General features: G+C 34.5%; 1 protein-coding gene across 1 annotated transcript; it reads right to left on the minus strand.

Annotated features, from left to right (window-relative positions):
- Window positions 1–136: 136 nt before the first annotated feature.
- On the minus strand, window positions 137–15,180 carry LOC114403258 (dihydrolipoyllysine-residue acetyltransferase component 1 of pyruvate dehydrogenase complex, mitochondrial-like). Its single transcript, XM_028366094.1, has 23 exons — window positions 14,911–15,180; window positions 14,767–14,820; window positions 14,084–14,138; window positions 13,978–14,008; window positions 12,138–12,184; window positions 11,997–12,041; window positions 11,790–11,863; window positions 11,034–11,103; window positions 10,304–10,492; window positions 10,152–10,196; window positions 9,943–10,016; window positions 9,338–9,407; window positions 8,715–9,104; window positions 8,207–8,267; window positions 8,066–8,110; window positions 7,832–7,915; window positions 3,986–4,062; window positions 3,849–3,911; window positions 2,323–2,393; window positions 2,143–2,203; window positions 1,148–1,208; window positions 985–1,065; window positions 137–678 (listed from the first exon to the last, which is right to left on the minus strand). Exons 1-23 carry the CDS (start codon window positions 14,988–14,990, stop codon window positions 620–622), a joined length of 1,887 nt encoding a protein of 628 aa, XP_028221895.1. The 5' UTR covers window positions 14,991–15,180; the 3' UTR covers window positions 137–619.
- Window positions 15,181–19,174: the final 3,994 nt, after the last annotated feature.

Below are 19,174 nucleotides of genomic sequence, written 5' to 3' on the forward strand. Positions count from 1 at the left end.
AAATGCATAACCATATTCATCAACGTATGCAATGGACCAATGCCAAATTGACTTAGATGAAGAGATTTAACCAAATTTCCCATTATTAATCCAACCACTAGGCCAAATCCTAGTACAAAAGTTAAAGATAAAATGCTGGGGAGAAAGAGCCAGACCAGGCTTATAGATGAACATTGAACCAAAAGTACCATTGTGCCAAATCATGCCATCGCTTAAATCGGATGACAGATATGCAGCACATGAAAAGAATATTTATTCATCCAAATGTTGGTATTTGAATGACTGTCTATACAAAGCTCTTCATACAAAACTACCCATCAAAGAGCAGCAAAGTGCCTAATGAACAAAAATTCCAACGTGCTTGAATCTCAATTGTTGAAAACCTAATGTTAGATGGTACCTTGGTGGGTATTTTCTCAGGATATTTAGTAATTAGACCCAAGATATTATTATACAAAAACTAATGAGGCACAACAATTGAAAACTGTTTCAGATGATGAGATAAAAGTGAAAAAGACAAAAATGGGGATGCTATGCAAGTTTGATCCTGGTTGTGGTGGATCCACATAATTGGTCGTGAGAAGTCCAATCAAGTAACGTGAAAATTTGTGTTGTGTCATTATAAAAGAAGTCGTCTTATATCACTGAAGTTTGATTGCAAAGCAGAGAGAAATGCACCTGCAAAATAGAGTTAAACCACATGAGCAACCATTTAAAACAGTACCTTGGTGGATTGGATTGCTGAAGAAATGGTCCATAGGTGTTATTCAATAATCAATATGTATCATGCGCCAACAAGCATGTAATCATACACACAAAAACTCTGTTCCTAGTACTGAATATACGGCAATTTGATTGTGATATTTTAACTGCTTTGATCCTAATCAGCATTGCAACTTTGATTACTAGAAGGCATGCATGTAACAGTAATCAAACTTCTTCCTACTTTCCATTGGCCAACTAAAGTGTTCCAGTAACACATACCTCCAACTTTGCCATCAAAAACACGATGATCAGCAGACAATGTTAAGCTCAACTTAGTGGCAATTGATGGCTTCTCAATTCCTATAGCAAATAAATACCAACGTTAACACAACCTGAAATTTTAGCATTTAGTGGCACATAGAGAACATCCATAAATTTATACCATCAGTTCCAATTACTGGTTCCACAACTTTGTTGCCTCTCCCTACAGCAAGAATGCAAGCCTGCAGCAAATGAAACAAAATAATAAAAAGCCTTAGAGCCACAGTAGCAAGAAGCTAAAAAAAACTTTGGACATTTTACAGTCCTGCTCACAAGGGTCAACAACTTGGGTAACTAATCTCAGACTAGTAAACCAGGCACTCTGAAAAATCTTCCAAAATAGCATGTTTTCATCAAGCGTATGTTCTGAACCAAGAATGGTAAACCTGAAATCCAATGAACTGTTTCCAATTTTTTCCCTCTTATATAATCAATCATGTTAGGAATTAGCTGTCCTTGGTTCACTGTGATGGATTGATTCTTCATTGCCATAGTATAAACTATAAAGTAGAGTACATAAAATAGATTTTGCTCTGTCTTTACCAAACAAACATAATAGGGAAGGCAAAAGAACTGGAATAATTCCATGAAGGGTCTGCACTCTGCAACTAAAGGGACTACTAAGAATATCTATAAACCTGAAATCTCCAGTTCTCTTTCCTTTTTTCATTCTTCTAAAGAAAATCAAATTAGGCAAAAGTCATGCTAGGTTCACCATGCTAGTTTGCTTCTTCATTGATAGAGTAATAGGCTAATAGCATCTTAGAAAAAGTATAAGTTGGTTTTTCCTCCTTACTAAGTAATAAAATATTAGGAGTAAGTTGAGGAACATAATTAACTGTGCTCACGTGCAAAAATAAAATAAAATTACTGATATTATGAAAAGTTATACATCTTTACTAATCTATTTATGGGTAACTGGTATTGGACCTGCACATGGTAGATTCACAATCCACTTGGCTACATCCACATCCACCCTTATACTAAGTAAAAACTAAATAGAGTTGGCAAGCAATTTTTTTCTTGTTGCTCTTACTTAAGGCAAATAAATTAGATTTGTAAGTGCAGGTGTGTGCGTGTGTGTGTGAGAAAGAGAGAGACAGAGAGAGAAAGAACCTGAGGGGGGTTTATAATAGCACAAAATTTATCCACAGGAAACATTCCTAAGTTTGAAATGCTGCATTAAGGCATTGCGCAAAGCTCAGAATTATTACTTTTGGCACAGTAAATATTGCTCAAGAAATATGATATATGGGGAATTCCAAGGTTGCATGACAGTATAAGTAGTAAACTCACCTAAAAGTTCCCCCTTGGAATTCATGTGGCTTCAATTTGCCAGCACGTGCCTTTGCAGCTAGTTCCTTGACCTAAAATGCCAACAAGCAATCAAAGTTATTTGAGAAGCAAACAAGAACATTACTTTCCTGTCTTTCCAAAGTTTAAATTTAATTAGGATGCCTAAATCAAAATGGTTGTTGAAAATCAGGATAAAATAATATACATTTTTTGTATTAGGATTTGTAGGAAAGTAGAAACTGATTTTGAGGAAACTAAATATCCTCTCATTATTAGTATTTATTGAAATGACATCTATATAATAAAGCATTCGGGGTGTACTCAAGCACATGGTTTTAGTCCAACATGTCTCTGTTCTTCATCTGATTTAACAATGATGTTCTGGTTTTGAACTTTATCTGTGTTTGTATCATTGTATGGCTTATTGTGTGTATTTAGTAGATGAAGAACAGATGAATTATCACAAATTTCTTCTACAAAACCAGTGATCGTGTCTTTGAAAACCCTGCCAAGAGAGTTGTTGGGACTGGCCAATGGATTTTGGAGAAAGGCAAAGATGTTGAGCTCCTAACTGCACAACAAGTGATTGGGAAAAGGAACGTACTGGTTTTTTGGGAAGCCAAAGGCAACCATTTTACTAAAACAAAATGGATCATGCATGAGCTCCAACTTGCTACAAAATCAAGTCCATCTTCAGTAGACAATACAATAGTGTCCACCATTAATTATCATTATCAAAATTGAGCTCAATACAACAGTGCTCAATTTTGATAATGGTGGACACTGTTGTATTGTTTATCAAAGATGGATTTGATTTTGTAGCAATTTGGAACTCATGCATGGTCCATTTTGTTTTAGTAAAACGGTTGCCTTTGGCTTCCCAGAAAACCATTACGTTCCTTTTCTCAATCACCTATGGTGCAGTAAGGAGCTCAACATCTTTGCCTTTCTGCACTACTCTCCATTGGCCAGTCCCAACAGCTCTCGTCAGGGTTTCCAAACACACGATCACTGGTTTTGTAGAGAAAAAAATTGTGATAATTCATCTGCTCTTTATCTACAAAACACACATAATATGCCATACAAGGATACAAACATATAAGAGGTCCAAATAAAGTGACAGGACCTTAACACGTGCATAAAAGTGGAAATTATGAAGGGCCTAATGGTAACAGGCATGCTGGTTTATGAGAAGAAAAGAAGAATAACCAAGGAAAGGAAAATTTGGCTACCCGAGAGAGGGAAAATCATAACAGACTGGTGACAGGTGGTTTGGATGTGTGGGGGTGAGGAAATTCAGGAATCAATATATGGAGGAGGAAAAATATTGGTGAAGGTCTTGGAGGGTAGGTGGCACCACACCAGCAACAATCATTTTTATTTTGTTGAGTATTCTGTTATTAGAGGAATCTTCCTCAGCCATAAGGAGCTTTGCTCCCTGATTTCTTAGTTAATAGCATACGGTATATTCCAGTTTCTATCATAAAGTCATTAACCAGAAACCTACATAAATGAGATAAAATTACCTCTGAGGAGATAGCAGATATTGTCTTCTGATCAGCATTTTTTATTATTGGAGTCATCAAGCCCTATAGTCAAACAAAAGGTTTGAGTATTTTGTATAATGATACTATCATACCGACAGTTAAACACCATCAATTACCTTCTCAGTGGCAACTGCTATGCATATGTCAATAGAATCATTTAAAACCACCTCACCCGTCTCAACATTCCAGTATGCTGCCAGAATGAAAATTGGATTTCAGCACTAGAAACTCACATGAGAACAATTTAGTTTTAACTTTTAAGAGTGGATGTGCAAATGGGAAAAAAGGTAAAGAGTAATATATCACAGGCCAAATGTTAAAAGAGAAACAAAACGGAGGCATATTTGTGCTTAAACCGTGTGTTTGAATACACAACGGGTGAGTGTTATATAGGCTTATTGTATCTATTACACATAATTAGAGGATATTCAGTTTCCTCTAAATCAGATATTATATGCCTATAAACTATATTTGTTACAATAAATCAGAGATTATGATCTGATTCTCAACATCAAGAATGTAAAATATCACTCCAAATTAGTCTTGTATCCAAGCACTTCATAGTAGTTAGTAGTTAGGCTCGTGTCACTCCAAATTGACATGGCATGTTTGGTTTAAAATCCAAAGAAATGGACAAAAAGAGGAATGACAGGTACATTGACACTGCACAATGCACCAGGAATGTAAAAGTATCCAAATCTAGAAGCCAAGTTACCAGGTAGTTCAGACAATTATATACCAAGTTTACCAACATTATAATAGTTTTTAACACTTGGCTACAGCATATTAGAGTATATGTTTGTATAACTGTGAAAACAGTTTTGTAATATGTTTGTATAACTGTAAAAACAGTTTGTAAGGAGCTAACAGCACCCCACTGATGTTAGGCTGTTAGCTTCTATTAACAGAATCTCCCTCCTTATGGTTAATTCTGTGTGCTTAGTTCAGAGGTCTATATATACCTCTTTCTAACTAACTCTGTAACTAACTTTTCAGAATGAAATGATATCAGTTTTCTCTCTTGCTCTCTCTCACTCTATCAAATACAGCAACATGGCAAAGTATGGAAAACAGAGCAGCAAAGATTAATGCCTGCCAGCTGGATTCACGTGTGAAAATTTAGGCACATTTATCACTTCAAAACAGACTGCATAAAGAACATATGAAGGGCATTAACTTGAACAAGAATAACCATAAACTTAGCATGTTAGGAATCAGGATTTGGCTACATAAATCTCAATTAAAATTTAATTGGCATCTGTTAGGTCATAGGATATTAGTTATTCATGTTTTAGAAACCTTGGTATTTTATTTATCATATTGGTTGGGTTATGCTAGCTGTACTTGGTCGAGATTATTAGTATAAATTTTAGTGCTTTGTACCTAAAACATATCATATCATAAGAAGGGGGCATATCTAGTGAGAGGACCATTTTTATATGTACATCTGAGCCATATGACCATATGTGGGTAGTCAAGATTTAATTATGTACCACTTAAAAAAGTTGACTTTAAAAAAAAACACACACACACACACAACTTGTGTATTTTAATCTTGATCATTCATGAAAAGATCTAATGGTCAATATTTATTCCTCCCTGATAAAAAAAAAAATATATTTATTCCTCCCATTCATAAAAAAAAAAGCCCCTGTAACTAGATACATCTCATATAATGTTTCTCTCATTCCTTCTAATTCCACCAAATCCTTAACATTTACTCTTTGAGGGGTTAAAAAGCCCTTGTGATTTCAACATGGTACTAGAGCAGAACTATTCTCCATGACCTAATCTGATTCTTATTCTTCTGTTGAGTTTTGGGAGTATGGAGTCTTTTATTTGGTTTGGTGCCATCTGTTTTCACCCTATTTTAGTGTTTGGCGACTGTCAATTTTTCAGGCATGCTTTCTTGTCTGGCACAATTTCTGTCTCCAATTCTTGCCTTTCCTTATGTCTGACTAGTGATATGATCCTACAAATGGAATCAGAAGATTCCAAACAATAGGGGCCTGAAATTTCAGATCATTAGCCTCCCCATGTACTACCCCGCAAGAGTCGCAAGACACCTCTGTCCAACAGCTGTTTGGGCACATGCCAGCACATGATGGCATGTCCAAACTGTCCGTCCAACTTTTCAAGCCTTTACTTGCGATGTTTTAAAACTTGGACTGGTGATTAACCCAATAGAGGTACAGGATCAGTGTGTTAGTACTCCAATTGGTGAGGCACCAACGGAACCACATGAATCAGTAGATATTTAAAATAATTATATATATGATATATATTATATTTGCTGCAAATATATCAATAAATTCTATGGTGTAGCGGTTTAGTAAGCTTTTCCTTAATTACTAGGTACAAGGTTTGATCCTTGTTGGCTACAATTTTATTATTTTTTATAACAAAAGAGAGTGAAGCTGCAGGGGGCACATGAGAGAGTGAAGCTGCAGAATATGAAGAAAGAGGCATGCGAGAATATGAAGAAAGCTGCAGAACATGGGAAACAAAGAAAGCTGTAGGACACAGGACTTGATAGCCAGCTGTTGGCAGGTACAAAGGAGACATGGGACTCAAGAAAGCATGACATGCAACAGGTTTTGAATTCAGAAAATTTTGATGGTTCCATCAGGTACTGGTTTCACTAGTTTAATCCGATTCTTTACCGGGTTGGTGATGCCATCACTGAGTAAATAGCAAATCTGATCCAATAATGGACTCAAACCGGTTATAGGTCTAGCTCCCAGTTGGACCCGGTTAAAAGACTGATTTCTCGTTGAAGCCAAGTCTACTCACTCATTGCAGTCAAAGTCAAGGCTTTTTATCCCATTCTTCAAGTCAAGGCTTGACATTTAAAAGTTGAGAATAGCTTGTGCAGTGTGTATTATACTTATAAAAAAAATGTTAATTTTCTATGAGAAATGGGGTATAAAGGGTAAGTTATAATTTTACCTAGAAAATTATCATAACATAGGATCTTTTTACTCTCTTTTTTATTTTTACTTCATCTTGCATTAAAATGTCTAATAGAAAATAAATTAATAAACTTTAAAATACTTCAAGAGATTTGATAAAAGGGAAAAGAGCAATGCTAGGAATATGCTCTCTAACCCACTATTTTGAACACACTCCCTCCTATTGGTTGAAATTTATTGGAAATAAAAAAAATTGCGGATCCCATATCCTATTTAATGACTCTCTCTCTCTCCTGTTTTTGTAATTTTCAATAAATTTTACCCAATAAGCGAGAGTGTGTTTGAAGGAGTGTGTTAGAGAGAGTGTTCCTAGCACTCCTCAAGGGAAAAAATGTTTTAAGTTATAAATAAGAAAACAAATCAAGCTAAAGCTTCATATATTTAAGCAAGCCAAACCCAAGCTTTAAATTTGACTCATTTAAATAAATGAGCCCAAGCTTGAGCATTATATATTTTTCATAACCCAAGTTTCAAGTACTTAGCTTGGCTTGACTTGACTCTTTACAACCCTATATGACACTTGGTTTTGTTTCTCAGGAAATCTAGGTTAGTTTACATAAATTGAGTTTGCTTGAAACAGCCTTTGCAAGCATAGTTTGGGAGGTTCAACACAGTTAGTTCAGCCAATCACTTCATTTTCCAGTGTCATTATTATTCACATAATGGGAGCATCTACCCAATTGTATGTGTCAACGATATTATTATAGCAGAACTAAAATAGTGAAGAGTTATTCTGCAACCAGAACTAGGGCCCAAAGTTAACTCGCACAAGTAATGCAAACTTTAAGCAAATTATTGGTAACAAGATTCCATTGTTTTCTATACTGCAAAAGCAAAATAATATATTTACTTAAATATTGATGTAGAATAAGCAGGAAAGGACATTCACAGCTCTATTAAATAAAAATATGTTGTGATTGGAATCCCTACTACCCCTGAGACAATTATAGGTAACTAGAATTGATAGAATAATACGATAAAATTATTTACCGTTTGCTTCTGGTACATTTCTGAGAGCAGCAGCTACAACTTTGACAATAATGTCATTCACAGAAACTTTAACATCATACTGCTCTGCAATCAAGGAACAAATATATCACATTGCCATAAAACACATAACTAAGAGTATAACATTTAACACATCAACAACAACAATAAGCCTTATCCCACTAGGTGAGGATAACATCTGACTCATGCCAAGGAAAATTTATTACTGGTCCATACCTTTAAGATCCTTTCGAAGGGAAAGAAGAGGATCCAGTACGACATCTGATACATGGCAATCAAAATATATATTTATTAGTCAGCGCAAACATAAATTAGTTTGCGATAATATGCATTATGCAAGGCATTGGGAATCAAAACCTGATGATAAATACAAGTGTGGTGTATTTTGTTTTGAGTCCAATAATCTCTTGGCGATCACCTACAAAACAGTAAAAAAAATTAGAGAGGAGTCATCATATATTGAGGGGAAGAGTGGAAGGAATCAGAGTTGAATTTTTCCCAAGTATTCATGCAGTTGAGAGAAGTAAATAGCAAGTGTAGGACATCCAAAATCTATCAAAAACATTAAAATGAAATCTGCATCTCTGCATGTATACCAACAGTCAAGGACATTTTTTTTTTGGGGGGGGGGGGGGGGATGTGCCAAACACACTTAACAGAGACCACAAAAACAGTAGAGTTTTCTGATCCATATTAGGTCTAATTACAAGCATTTCCCTTCAGATATTTGAGTAATCAACTCTGAGCCAGAGACACCAGACCATGACTGCTCAGAGACCCTTTTTGTATACTGTTCATATATCCTTATTTGGCAAGATAATTCTCATTACCGTGTAACATGCACTGAAATACTCGATGGACCTACCTTGCGAATTTGACTATTAGGAAAATCTTCATAAGCATCTGACAGCTTTAAGTCAGATTTTGACTCTTGGGAAGCTGCAACTTGTTGATGACTTTGAAATGATGATACCTTTTCTTTAGATGAAGCAGGTTTTGGAGATAATTTTCCTGACTTAATTGCAGAAAGAACATCCCCTTTCAGTAGGGTGCCATAAGGACCAGTTGCATTCAATGTTGACGCATCCAATCCATACTCTGTAATTAGCAACTTTGCAGCTGGACTAATTCGTACTATATTGTTTTTCTGAGCTTTGGCCTCGCTTTTAGTGTCACGTTGGGGAGCCTTCGGTTGGTTTGTTGAACTTCTGCTAACAGAGTTCATTATAGCTTCAATATCACTTGCATCTTCAACCTTGTAGAAAAGCAGGTAGCGTAAGTATTTTGATATGCTCCAGTGCTCTTCATAACAAAAGCAAGGGATAGCAGTTTGGTAGACCAACCAATAAATATATATGATATTGTCAGATTTCTTAGTTTGTACTTCAAAAGAAGATGCATAAATTGTTAGACTTCAATCCTCACCCTGACACATTTCATATTGCATTTGAAGAAACTTACAAAATTGCACAACATTTCCACACTTACTGTTATTGCAATAGGGTGTCCAACTGCCACTTCTTTTGAACCTTCTGGAGCAAGTATCTTAGCCAGGTACCTAGTGCCCACCACCCCATTCAGATATAAATTAGTCAGCTAGAAAGTGAAACTTTATCAGGAAGAAGAAAGGAGGAGTACAAATAAAGCTCATCTGTAAAATAAATCAACTAGAATGCAAGCTTTGTGCTAAAAAATTGGATCAGAAATTTGAGATCAATAGTTAGCAAGATAATAAAATTGAAGAGATTGTAATCTACCACAAATTTAGACAATAAAAGACACCATTCTCGGGTATTACTTTTAGTGGAACTTTAATTTTATGCTTGATGGAAACTAATCAGTACTAGTCATGTCATTTCTATAAACACTTCGGTAAGACATCAGACATGTAATGAATATGTTTACTATCCAATATATGACACGACCTAGTCTTTGCTACATTCAAAAAATAGTTAGGATGTGATATCATGGCCAAATAACTCTTTGTCTAACAATAATTCAGTGTATTGCAGTGTAGATTTAGACAACTCAACCATACCAAACAAACAGAACATTTACAATGAATGGCTTTCAGAATAGGGAAAGATTATTACCCCTCTTCAAGAGTTTCAAATTCAAGTGTAGCTTTGTCTGTCTCGATCTCACATAATATATCGCCCACTTCAATCTGTTAGATAAATTAAATGTTATTGCATATCAGATAAAGAAAATATGGGCATTAATGACTCATGTTCATATTTTAAAATTTTAAAAATATATGAAAAGTATAATCTCTATTAGAACCTTAGGTTAAAACACTAACCTTGTCTCCTTCTTGTTTCCTCCATTTAGCAATGTTTCCTTGGTTCTGTGCAGGAAAAAAGAAAAAAATTGACGACTAGTGCTTCCATGGAAGGAGAGAAAATTTATGTCTGCAAGCAATAGTTACAACGGATAGCATCAAAATGTTCTTACCATTGTCGGTGACAAAGCTGGCATTTCAAGAAGGACATGAGGTGGAAGTTCTGATGCATTAATTATAGCAGAAGTTGATTCTGATTTCCTCTCATCTGTGACATCCTCACGTGTTGGTTTCTTCTCTTCAACCCTGGTCTCACCCCCAGCGGAAGCAGGAACATTTTGGATGTCATTTTCATCCTCAACCTTGTCGAAAATTCAGAAATTAATTAAATCCCACAAATTAATAGTTTAAAATCAATTAAGTTAATTATTTATGATTTACCAAATCAGAAAATTTTAACTGTATGTTTTAAATGGGTCATTAGAAACTGAAAGCTGAAATTAACTTCTTACCTCCAATTTGCAAGAAAATTTCAATGTTATTTAAGCCCTTAACAGTATGTGTGTAACACTTTTTTATTAAATTAGTGGAAAGAGGTAAAAGCAAATAATGTTTTAGATCATGTGAGGCAAAGGCTAAATTGAGAAGTTTCTATTAGCACCTTAGAAACCAGAAAAGCACAAATTGGGACATGCAAGGAAAACAATTGTAAAAGACAATTTGATCAAAAGAGATGAAATATATCCAATAGGCATAAGAAATCTTGAAGGAAAAAAAACTACAAATTAGTTTCTCCATAAAAGCTACTTTCATTAGCAAAATGCAATAATGTTGGAAGTAAAGTTCGCAATGGATTCCATATAACAGTAATAGTGAAAGAATTGGAAATTAATGATGGCTTACTGTTATTGCAATTGGTTGTCCAACAGGCACGTCCTTTGAACCTTCAGGTACCAATATCTTAGCCAAAAATCTGCAGGAATCATTGAATTACCACAACAGACACATTTTATTGGTGCACTAAAATTTACATGCCTCATGCTCAACACTCACCAGTCAAGTATATTGAACCCTGATATATTAAAGGCCAAAATGCACAAGAAATTAACAATGAGAATTATTATTTTTATTTTTCGATAATCAATTCATCACTTCTTGGTCTAAAATGGACATACATGCATAAAAAGACAGAAGACGGCTAAGTGGAAGAACAATTAATGACGACAACAACTCATGGGTGGTTTTCTTGGTTTCAGAGCACCAAGTAATCTTTTTAAGCTTTGATCTTTGCCACTCTCATGCAAAGCACATGTGTAGCTATCGGCGGTAAGTAGGACACAGTTCAAGCTGTGTTTATTGAATAGGCTTCAAGTGAAAGTGCATATTAAAATTATTAAAGACATTATTGATCCCCCATTTAAATTCAAACAAAATGGCTCACGTAATTTCCTGAAGACCTTAAATGTGGAGATCCTTACCTGCTGGTCTCTCTAGAATTATTCACCAACAAAGCTTCTGACTTGTTACTTACCACTTAGAAAGAAGTGGACCAAACATACTAATTTTCTAGATGGTAAGAAACTGAAGTGTATAAAGCTTAAATTACAGGTCATCCAAAACATGGGAAGAAAAAATAGAAAGGATGAAAAAGAAAATTACCCCTCTTCAAGACTTTCAAATTCTAGTGTAGCTTTGTCAGTTTCAATTTCACATAGTACATCCCCCACTTCTATCTGTTAGATTAATAAGTACCAATGTTGAAAAGATTAATTAATTCAAAGAAGTCAATCTCCAAAATGAAAGCATCAGCACAAACAAAAGTATGATCCATAACCATCAAAATATAAGAACTATATACTAACTGACCTTTTCTCCTTCTTTCTTCCTCCATTTTGCAATATTACCTTGGGTCTGAAACCAAAAGATGAGGTCAACAACCGTACGTGGAAGCCCTAAACAGAATAGAGATAAAACAAAGAGAGAGAAAAACTGTTTCCCCAAGCTTACCATTGTAGGAGATAAAGCAGGCATCCCAAGGACTTCATGTGAAGAATCTATCAAGGAAGAGGGGGAATGATCAGAACATAAGCAGATGCACATGACTAAATATATGCATATTACACTCTTTAATCACTAAATTCAGTTAAAATAGCAAGCAATTAACAAAATGATAAAAGAAGAAAACTATTGAGATGAAGAGAATGAATTACAAAGAAAACAAACAGAGGATGAGGAATCCTCCTAACCAAAAAACAAAAACAGAAATGGGATGGAAGAGTCTTGTGGGAGTACGCGAGACACAGAGAGAGAGAGAGAGAGGAATAAGGTCAAAAAATAACAATCAGTGGGTTTTTTATTTTGCTTCACACAGCATGACCCACGAGTTCACAGGTCTAAGGCTCAGAAGGATTCGATGATCCCACAAATTTTATAATAATCCCAACAGTCCTGTTCTGGTACCAAAAACTGGTCTAGGAGTGGACAGGAGCGGAAAAGGATTGAAACTCAGTGACAGTGACAGTTAGATTCAGGTATGCAGTTGTTCAGTTATATATATATGTGCAGTGTACATTCAGTTCACAAACTCAGTTGAGTAATGACAGAATATAGTTAGATTCATGAACAAGCTTTCAACTCTCCATTCTCTCTCTTTTCCCTTACTTTCTATCAGATTCTCTAGGCTTGTTGATAACTAATACAGCAAGGCTACTTAATCTCTTTGCATTGAGATCGAGGTCTCAGTTCTGTAGCAGCAACCATGACCAGAACACCTAAGAGAAAAATTCTTGATGGAACACGCATTAACAGTTTGACTCCCAAACACAAAATGCTGCATCATCCTCTCCCAGACCCATCAACAAAGTCTGCCAATATCTCTCGCGGACACATGAAGAGCATTGAAGGTGGTTAAGACTTGAGAGAATTCTTAGATACCTAAAGAGTCTAGAGTCTATACCATGGTCGTCTTCTTCAGCCAGCACCATTGCACCAGCCAATCCTTCTATTCACCTATTGTGATGTGGATTATGCTTTTGACCTAAATGACGAGATCAAAATCTGGATACTTTATCTCCCTGGGATCAAACTATTTCCTGCTGGTCCAAGAAGCAACCCCTGGTTGCTAGGTCTAGTACTGAAGCAAAATTCAAGAGCTTAACTAACACTGCTGGCCAGCGGCTGAAATTCTGAGGATCCAGTCCTTGCTTGCTGAGTTGCATTTGTATTTTCCAATTAAAACAACAAGAATTGTGTGACCATAAAGATCATATAACTAAGCTACTCTTATAAATAGCTAACTCTCTATACTGAAGACTAACTTTTGTTATCTCTGCTCTCAATAGTAAGTTCGCATCACATAATTCTCTAAGATTTTCCTTTTCTTTCAGTCATTTTCTAAGATCACTATTTTACAATAATGGCACATCACCCTTCTGTCTCATTCTCCCCTAAAATCCATCTCTTCCTGTATATGAATGCATTACAATAGTCTCTTAACTTTCTATGTTTAAGGTTCTCTAATATTTAGGTTTATAAGCCGTTTGAGTCTAATTAAGAAGGCTAAAAGTTGCAAAACATGATGTTGCCTCTTGGATTTTATAGCTGATAAACATATTGTCACTAAAAAAACAAATAGACATCCAACACTATATGCCACTCTTTCAACTTAAAAGGCTAACACAGCATAGCATTAATTCACATGAAATCTCCAAAATAGGAGCTTCAATAACCAGCTGTAGAAAAATACATCATAAATAAGAGAAGCAGACAAGCATGTTGAATAAAGCCAAAATTAAAACACTAAACAAGTAGGAGCTTTGTGAAAGTCGAAAAATGAAACATTAGGTACCTGAAGATGAAAAGTATTTGACATCAGTCCACTGCCAAAAAAAAGTTGAAAGTTGTCAGAGAACATCATAGTCACGATTGGAATTTTTATCCATTCAAATTCTAACCTTTGACTTCAAAGATCTGTCATGAATTCCAGTAAGCCTAGAGCAAGATGCAGGCCTGATAAACATCACCATTAGTAAACCACCACGATAAGTAAAAATGCAGAAGGCAGAGAAGAAAGACAAATTAAGAGAATGATGTAACATTTCTAATTTATATGACATGTCTAACAAAGAGAATGTGAATCCCACCACCCATCCATAAATTGGATGCACTGGAGAGAATGCCAGGCCAGCCAATAGAGTTCAAATTTGGCCACTTGCCACTTGTTACTAATACTCATTATGTTAAGGTGAGGGTTGTCTCTTACTTTATATGTTATTATGTTGGCCATAGCAATAGCACACTCTTCACGACGAGAACTGGACGTCTCCACCATAAAGTTTGCAGAACTGGACATTTGCAGGCAAGTAGTGCGATAGACTCAACAACAATCAGTGCGACAGGCTCTGATACTATTATAGAATTTGAATTTGGGCTTAACTATCAAAACCTAGCTCAAGAGGCGAAGGTTTATCCCCACTTACATACATTATTTCGACCGCATCACTAGCTGATACGGAATCTCTATCTTAGAAGTTCAAACTTCAAACTAATGGCGTAAATAAGAATGGAAAGCAGACTAAAATAAACCTAAATTCACGGATAATGAAAAGAAGGAAGAAGGGTAATGGATGATGCAAACCTTATTATATTGTGATGATCGCCTCCGAGGGTAAAAATAGATGAATAAGAAGTTCTGTAAGAAAAAGGGAAGGCGAAAGTGTGGATTAGAAGAAGCATTATAAGAAAAGCAAGAAACGGGAATTAGAATGAATAGCGTGAGTACCTGGAGAGGGATCTGGCGGGAGAAGAGAGGATGAGAAGGGAGCGAGAGAAGAGAGGGTGACGAAGACGCGACAGTGCCATGTCGAGTGACTGCGTCGATTTGATTTGATTCGATTCAAAAGAGAAGTGGCTCAGGCTGCCACTGCCGGAATCGGAATCTTCTTCTCTGGTTAGTTACTTTTCTCTAAACACGCGACGGGCGGGGTCGGTAGGTAAGCGAGGTTATTGTTCTGATGTTCTACTCTTCTTCGTATACACACGTGCACGCTTCATGCACCCGTGCCAGCCACCGTAGGCGGCGTTTTCCACACCGCCGATTTTTTTTTATTTAATCACTTTTTCATTTATGAAGAATATTTTTTTAGATTATTTTGATCGTTTTTATAGTCAAATTCATCAATAAGTTCAAATATAATTTTTTAAAAAATAGATATTTAATTAGATTATCTACTCAAATATAATCTAAACATTTAAATAAGTTATTTATATAATCATGTATTTACAATGGATAATGTAAAAAAAAAAAGAACAATGAATAAGGTCTAAATAAGATATTATACTGATTATAAAAAAAATACTATGATGTGTTCTATCCATTTTCATATTAGTGTTTTAAAAAAATAATTATATGCAATCTTGTATTTGTGCCAATTATGAATTTAGTTTTCGCACTCATTACTCATATTTTACTTTATGTGTAATAAATCAATAAAAATATTAAATAAAAAAATATTATAACTAAATTGAAAATACATTCTTAAATCATCCAAATATTACTCAAATTAAATCTTTATAGAGAGATTTTAATAAGCCCAACCCATTGTCACCATAAGAAGAAGAACTTGAAAGGGGTTGTTCTAGGCCTCAACAACATTGTCATTAGCCCTATTCACATTTTAAAACTTCTAAAACTATCATTTTTCACATTGTACCTAGCAGAATCATATTTTCATTATATAAGTGGGGTGTGAAAAAATTGTATGTTGAAAATACGATTTAATTGTATAATGTATAACAAAATCGTTCTTTTTGTGTATTTTATTTTTACATCCTCATCAAAATGAAAACACTTTCATTGTATTGAATATTAAAACGGAATCATATTTTGGTTGATCACCTTCGCCACACCCCAACCCAAACAACACCTTTATCCTTTGCTTCACCTCGATGTTGGCGCACTGCCACTAGCACCACTATGTCGTTGGGTGGGGAAATGCTCCAATATCCACGACCTTCTACCATCATCAAAAAGGAGAAGCATTGCAAATGTCATCGCATTGAATTCGTTGACCGTGGTGGTGTTTGGACATGTATGAGGTGGTGACAAGATGAGAAGATTAGGCATGGATTTGGCAGGTGTAGGGGTGTGCGTAGTGGTTTTGGTATTTGGCGAGTGGTGGTCGTGCACAGCATGGAGGAGACGGGGTAGGACAGTCCCACGGTGCGGAGGTGGTCGGCGGTGATGATGGCTGCACGATTTAGATATGGGCGAAAAGAAGGTGAAGAGAAGAGGGAAGGGTAAAATGGTACTTTTCATTAATGTAGGGGCCAGTATCAATTCCCTAACTTGGACTGGGGTCTAAGGCAGCAAAAAAAATGGTCTGAGGACTCCATTCGGTCCTTATCCAATACAGGCCCAGTGCTTAGGGGGAAAGAAAAAACGTTTACTCCTTGCTACAATGCTGTATGTTGCAAGAACATTAAAAAAAAAAATCCCCCAATGAAGCGAGCCATCATTGTTTCTTCTTACGGACAATTGAACGCAGGAGAAGTTAAAAATTGTCAAGTGCAGGTTCCATACATCACCATTTCAAAATAATTTATCGCAATTCAATAATAAAGTTGAACAAACAAAATTTATCACCACAATGAGCTATCTACCCATGACATGAGTGGACACGTTCAGGACAACACAATAAAATAGTGCATATCTGATGGTTTCCACGCAAGAGGCAGTTCCAACCGTTTGATGCTACGTAACCCATTAAAACACTTGGGTTATTACTTATTAACAATGTTTTTTTTTAATGGATTAAAAATTAAAATTAATTGTCATAATCGATTGTTCAATAATTACTTATCAAAATAACGTATGAATGTAGGAAGTATCATCTTAAGTCGTATTTTATGTTTTTTTTTGTCTTTTACTTGAAGACATTATTATGATATTTAGTGTCAATCAATCCAACAATAAATATATGTTTAATAAGTAGATTAGTAAATATAGCTTCACGTAATTTAATGTTGGTAAAACTGACACAAAATTTTTATATTAGATTAAAAAAATAAAAATTACTTATTTTATTTAAAAATACCTTTAAAAACATAAGTATTTTTTTTATTCATATGTACTTTCTTAATCTTTCTTTCAATTTTTTGTCAAAATTATAAAATATAAGTACAAAAATGAAGAGTATTTTATATTTACAAAGTTTACAATGAATAGTGAAAGGTTAAACAATAATTGAAAAAGTTACAATGGACATTATAATTTTCTTATATCTTGCATCAATTTAATCGATGTGAAATTAAGTAAAAATGTGTTTTGTCTATAAATATCAAGAAGGATCATATCGAGTTAACGCCTCTTATACTCTTGTGTTATAAAATTCACCCAATTTTTATAAATAGTTTGGTGACCAATCCATTATGATAATTAGTTTTCATTTTTAAACCATTTTAGTTAAAGAGCTTATAGGGTGTTGAGACTCCATCACAATAAGGAAAATGGGAGAAAGAGCAACAAAAAATAGCTAGTTAGGCCTCAGAGGGTGAAACTATGGTCCAGCTCAAGAAACAAATTGCATAAACACCATTTTAAGAAATTGTTTATTTTCTTTAAAAAAATATTTTTTAAATGCTCAAACAAACAAGGCCTTGTTAATATCTCAACAATAGCAATAAATTGACTCTTTATCAAAACTGTTTTTTAGTTAAAACAATTCATATCTATTTTTAAAAAAATGACTTTTTTTTTTAAGTTTAAACAAAGTGACGTGTATATTTTGCCAATATAAACATTAACATTACAACTAATTGAGCACCTCTATCACGATCAAGCTCAAGACACCTAAACTCACTAAAAGCTTTTAACACAACTCAATCTTATGTCAAGATGTCTCGAACTATTTGGATCCATTTAGCAATCTTTCTCATGTTGACACTAAATATGAAACTAATTTAATAACACATTAAAAAGATAATCTATATCTATATAAAAATTGTGTAACCGTCACCACGTATTAACAATTAGACAGTCCTGTCATTTTTATTCTTTTAACATTTTACTCTCTTTTTTCTCATTCGGTCACTTCAAAACCCGTGCATTTGCATGGACTTACTCCTAGATTATCATTAAAAATGTTAAAGTACATCACATATGACATCACTTATGTTTTTTGTCTTGTGCAGTTTGGAAAAGCAACAAGATCAAACCTTAATCTAAAAGGAAAGCTAGGTTTGTAGAAATTAAAGGGTTCTACAACTTTTACATGACAAGACGAGGTAGCTAATTGATAATTGCCTTAGCCTTTTCTCATCATCTCACACCTTTGCTCACCCTCAAATATATTTATTTCTTTCTAAAATATTGTTCCCCTATCAATTTTTTACTCACTTTAACATTTAAATATTTGTATGAATCACTTAATTTCTCCACTATATGCTCAATTGTGATTGAAAATATAAGACATCTAGTAAAAGAGAAAAATATAATGTTATATAATTTATGATGTGATAAAAGAGAGAAATTAAAAATGGTAATATGGTGTTTAAAATAAGTAAATTTTGTGTAACATTGCTTCAAAACAAACAGGTAAAAAAAGATAAATAGAATTATATACAAACTATAGTAAAAATAATATATTTGATTTAAGAAAAATACAATAGAAACATTGAACGAGTTTCACACCTTTTTTAAATTTCAATTTTTTTCAATGGACTCAAAAACCACTCCATTAGCATGTAAACTAAAGGACAAATTTAAACCAGATAAAAACATAATCCATTTAATAGGTTGGTCAATTTATCTCGATCCAATTCATTTAAATACAAATTAAGATTAATTGGACCAAACAAGTTGAGCTACTCCACATATTCACTTATAATCGTCACACTAACAATTGTTATGCAATTTTGGATTCACATAGAAGATTTAAACTTACTTTCAAATATTAAACATTATTTCTAGGTAAATATTCACATTTACCATTACGTTCTTGATATGTATGATTCCACTATCAATCCAAAAGATCGAATATTATAAA

The sequence above is a fragment of the Glycine soja genome, chromosome 20, assembly GCF_004193775.1.
Source record: "Glycine soja cultivar W05 chromosome 20, ASM419377v2, whole genome shotgun sequence".
Taxonomy (NCBI): domain Eukaryota; kingdom Viridiplantae; phylum Streptophyta; class Magnoliopsida; order Fabales; family Fabaceae; genus Glycine; species Glycine soja.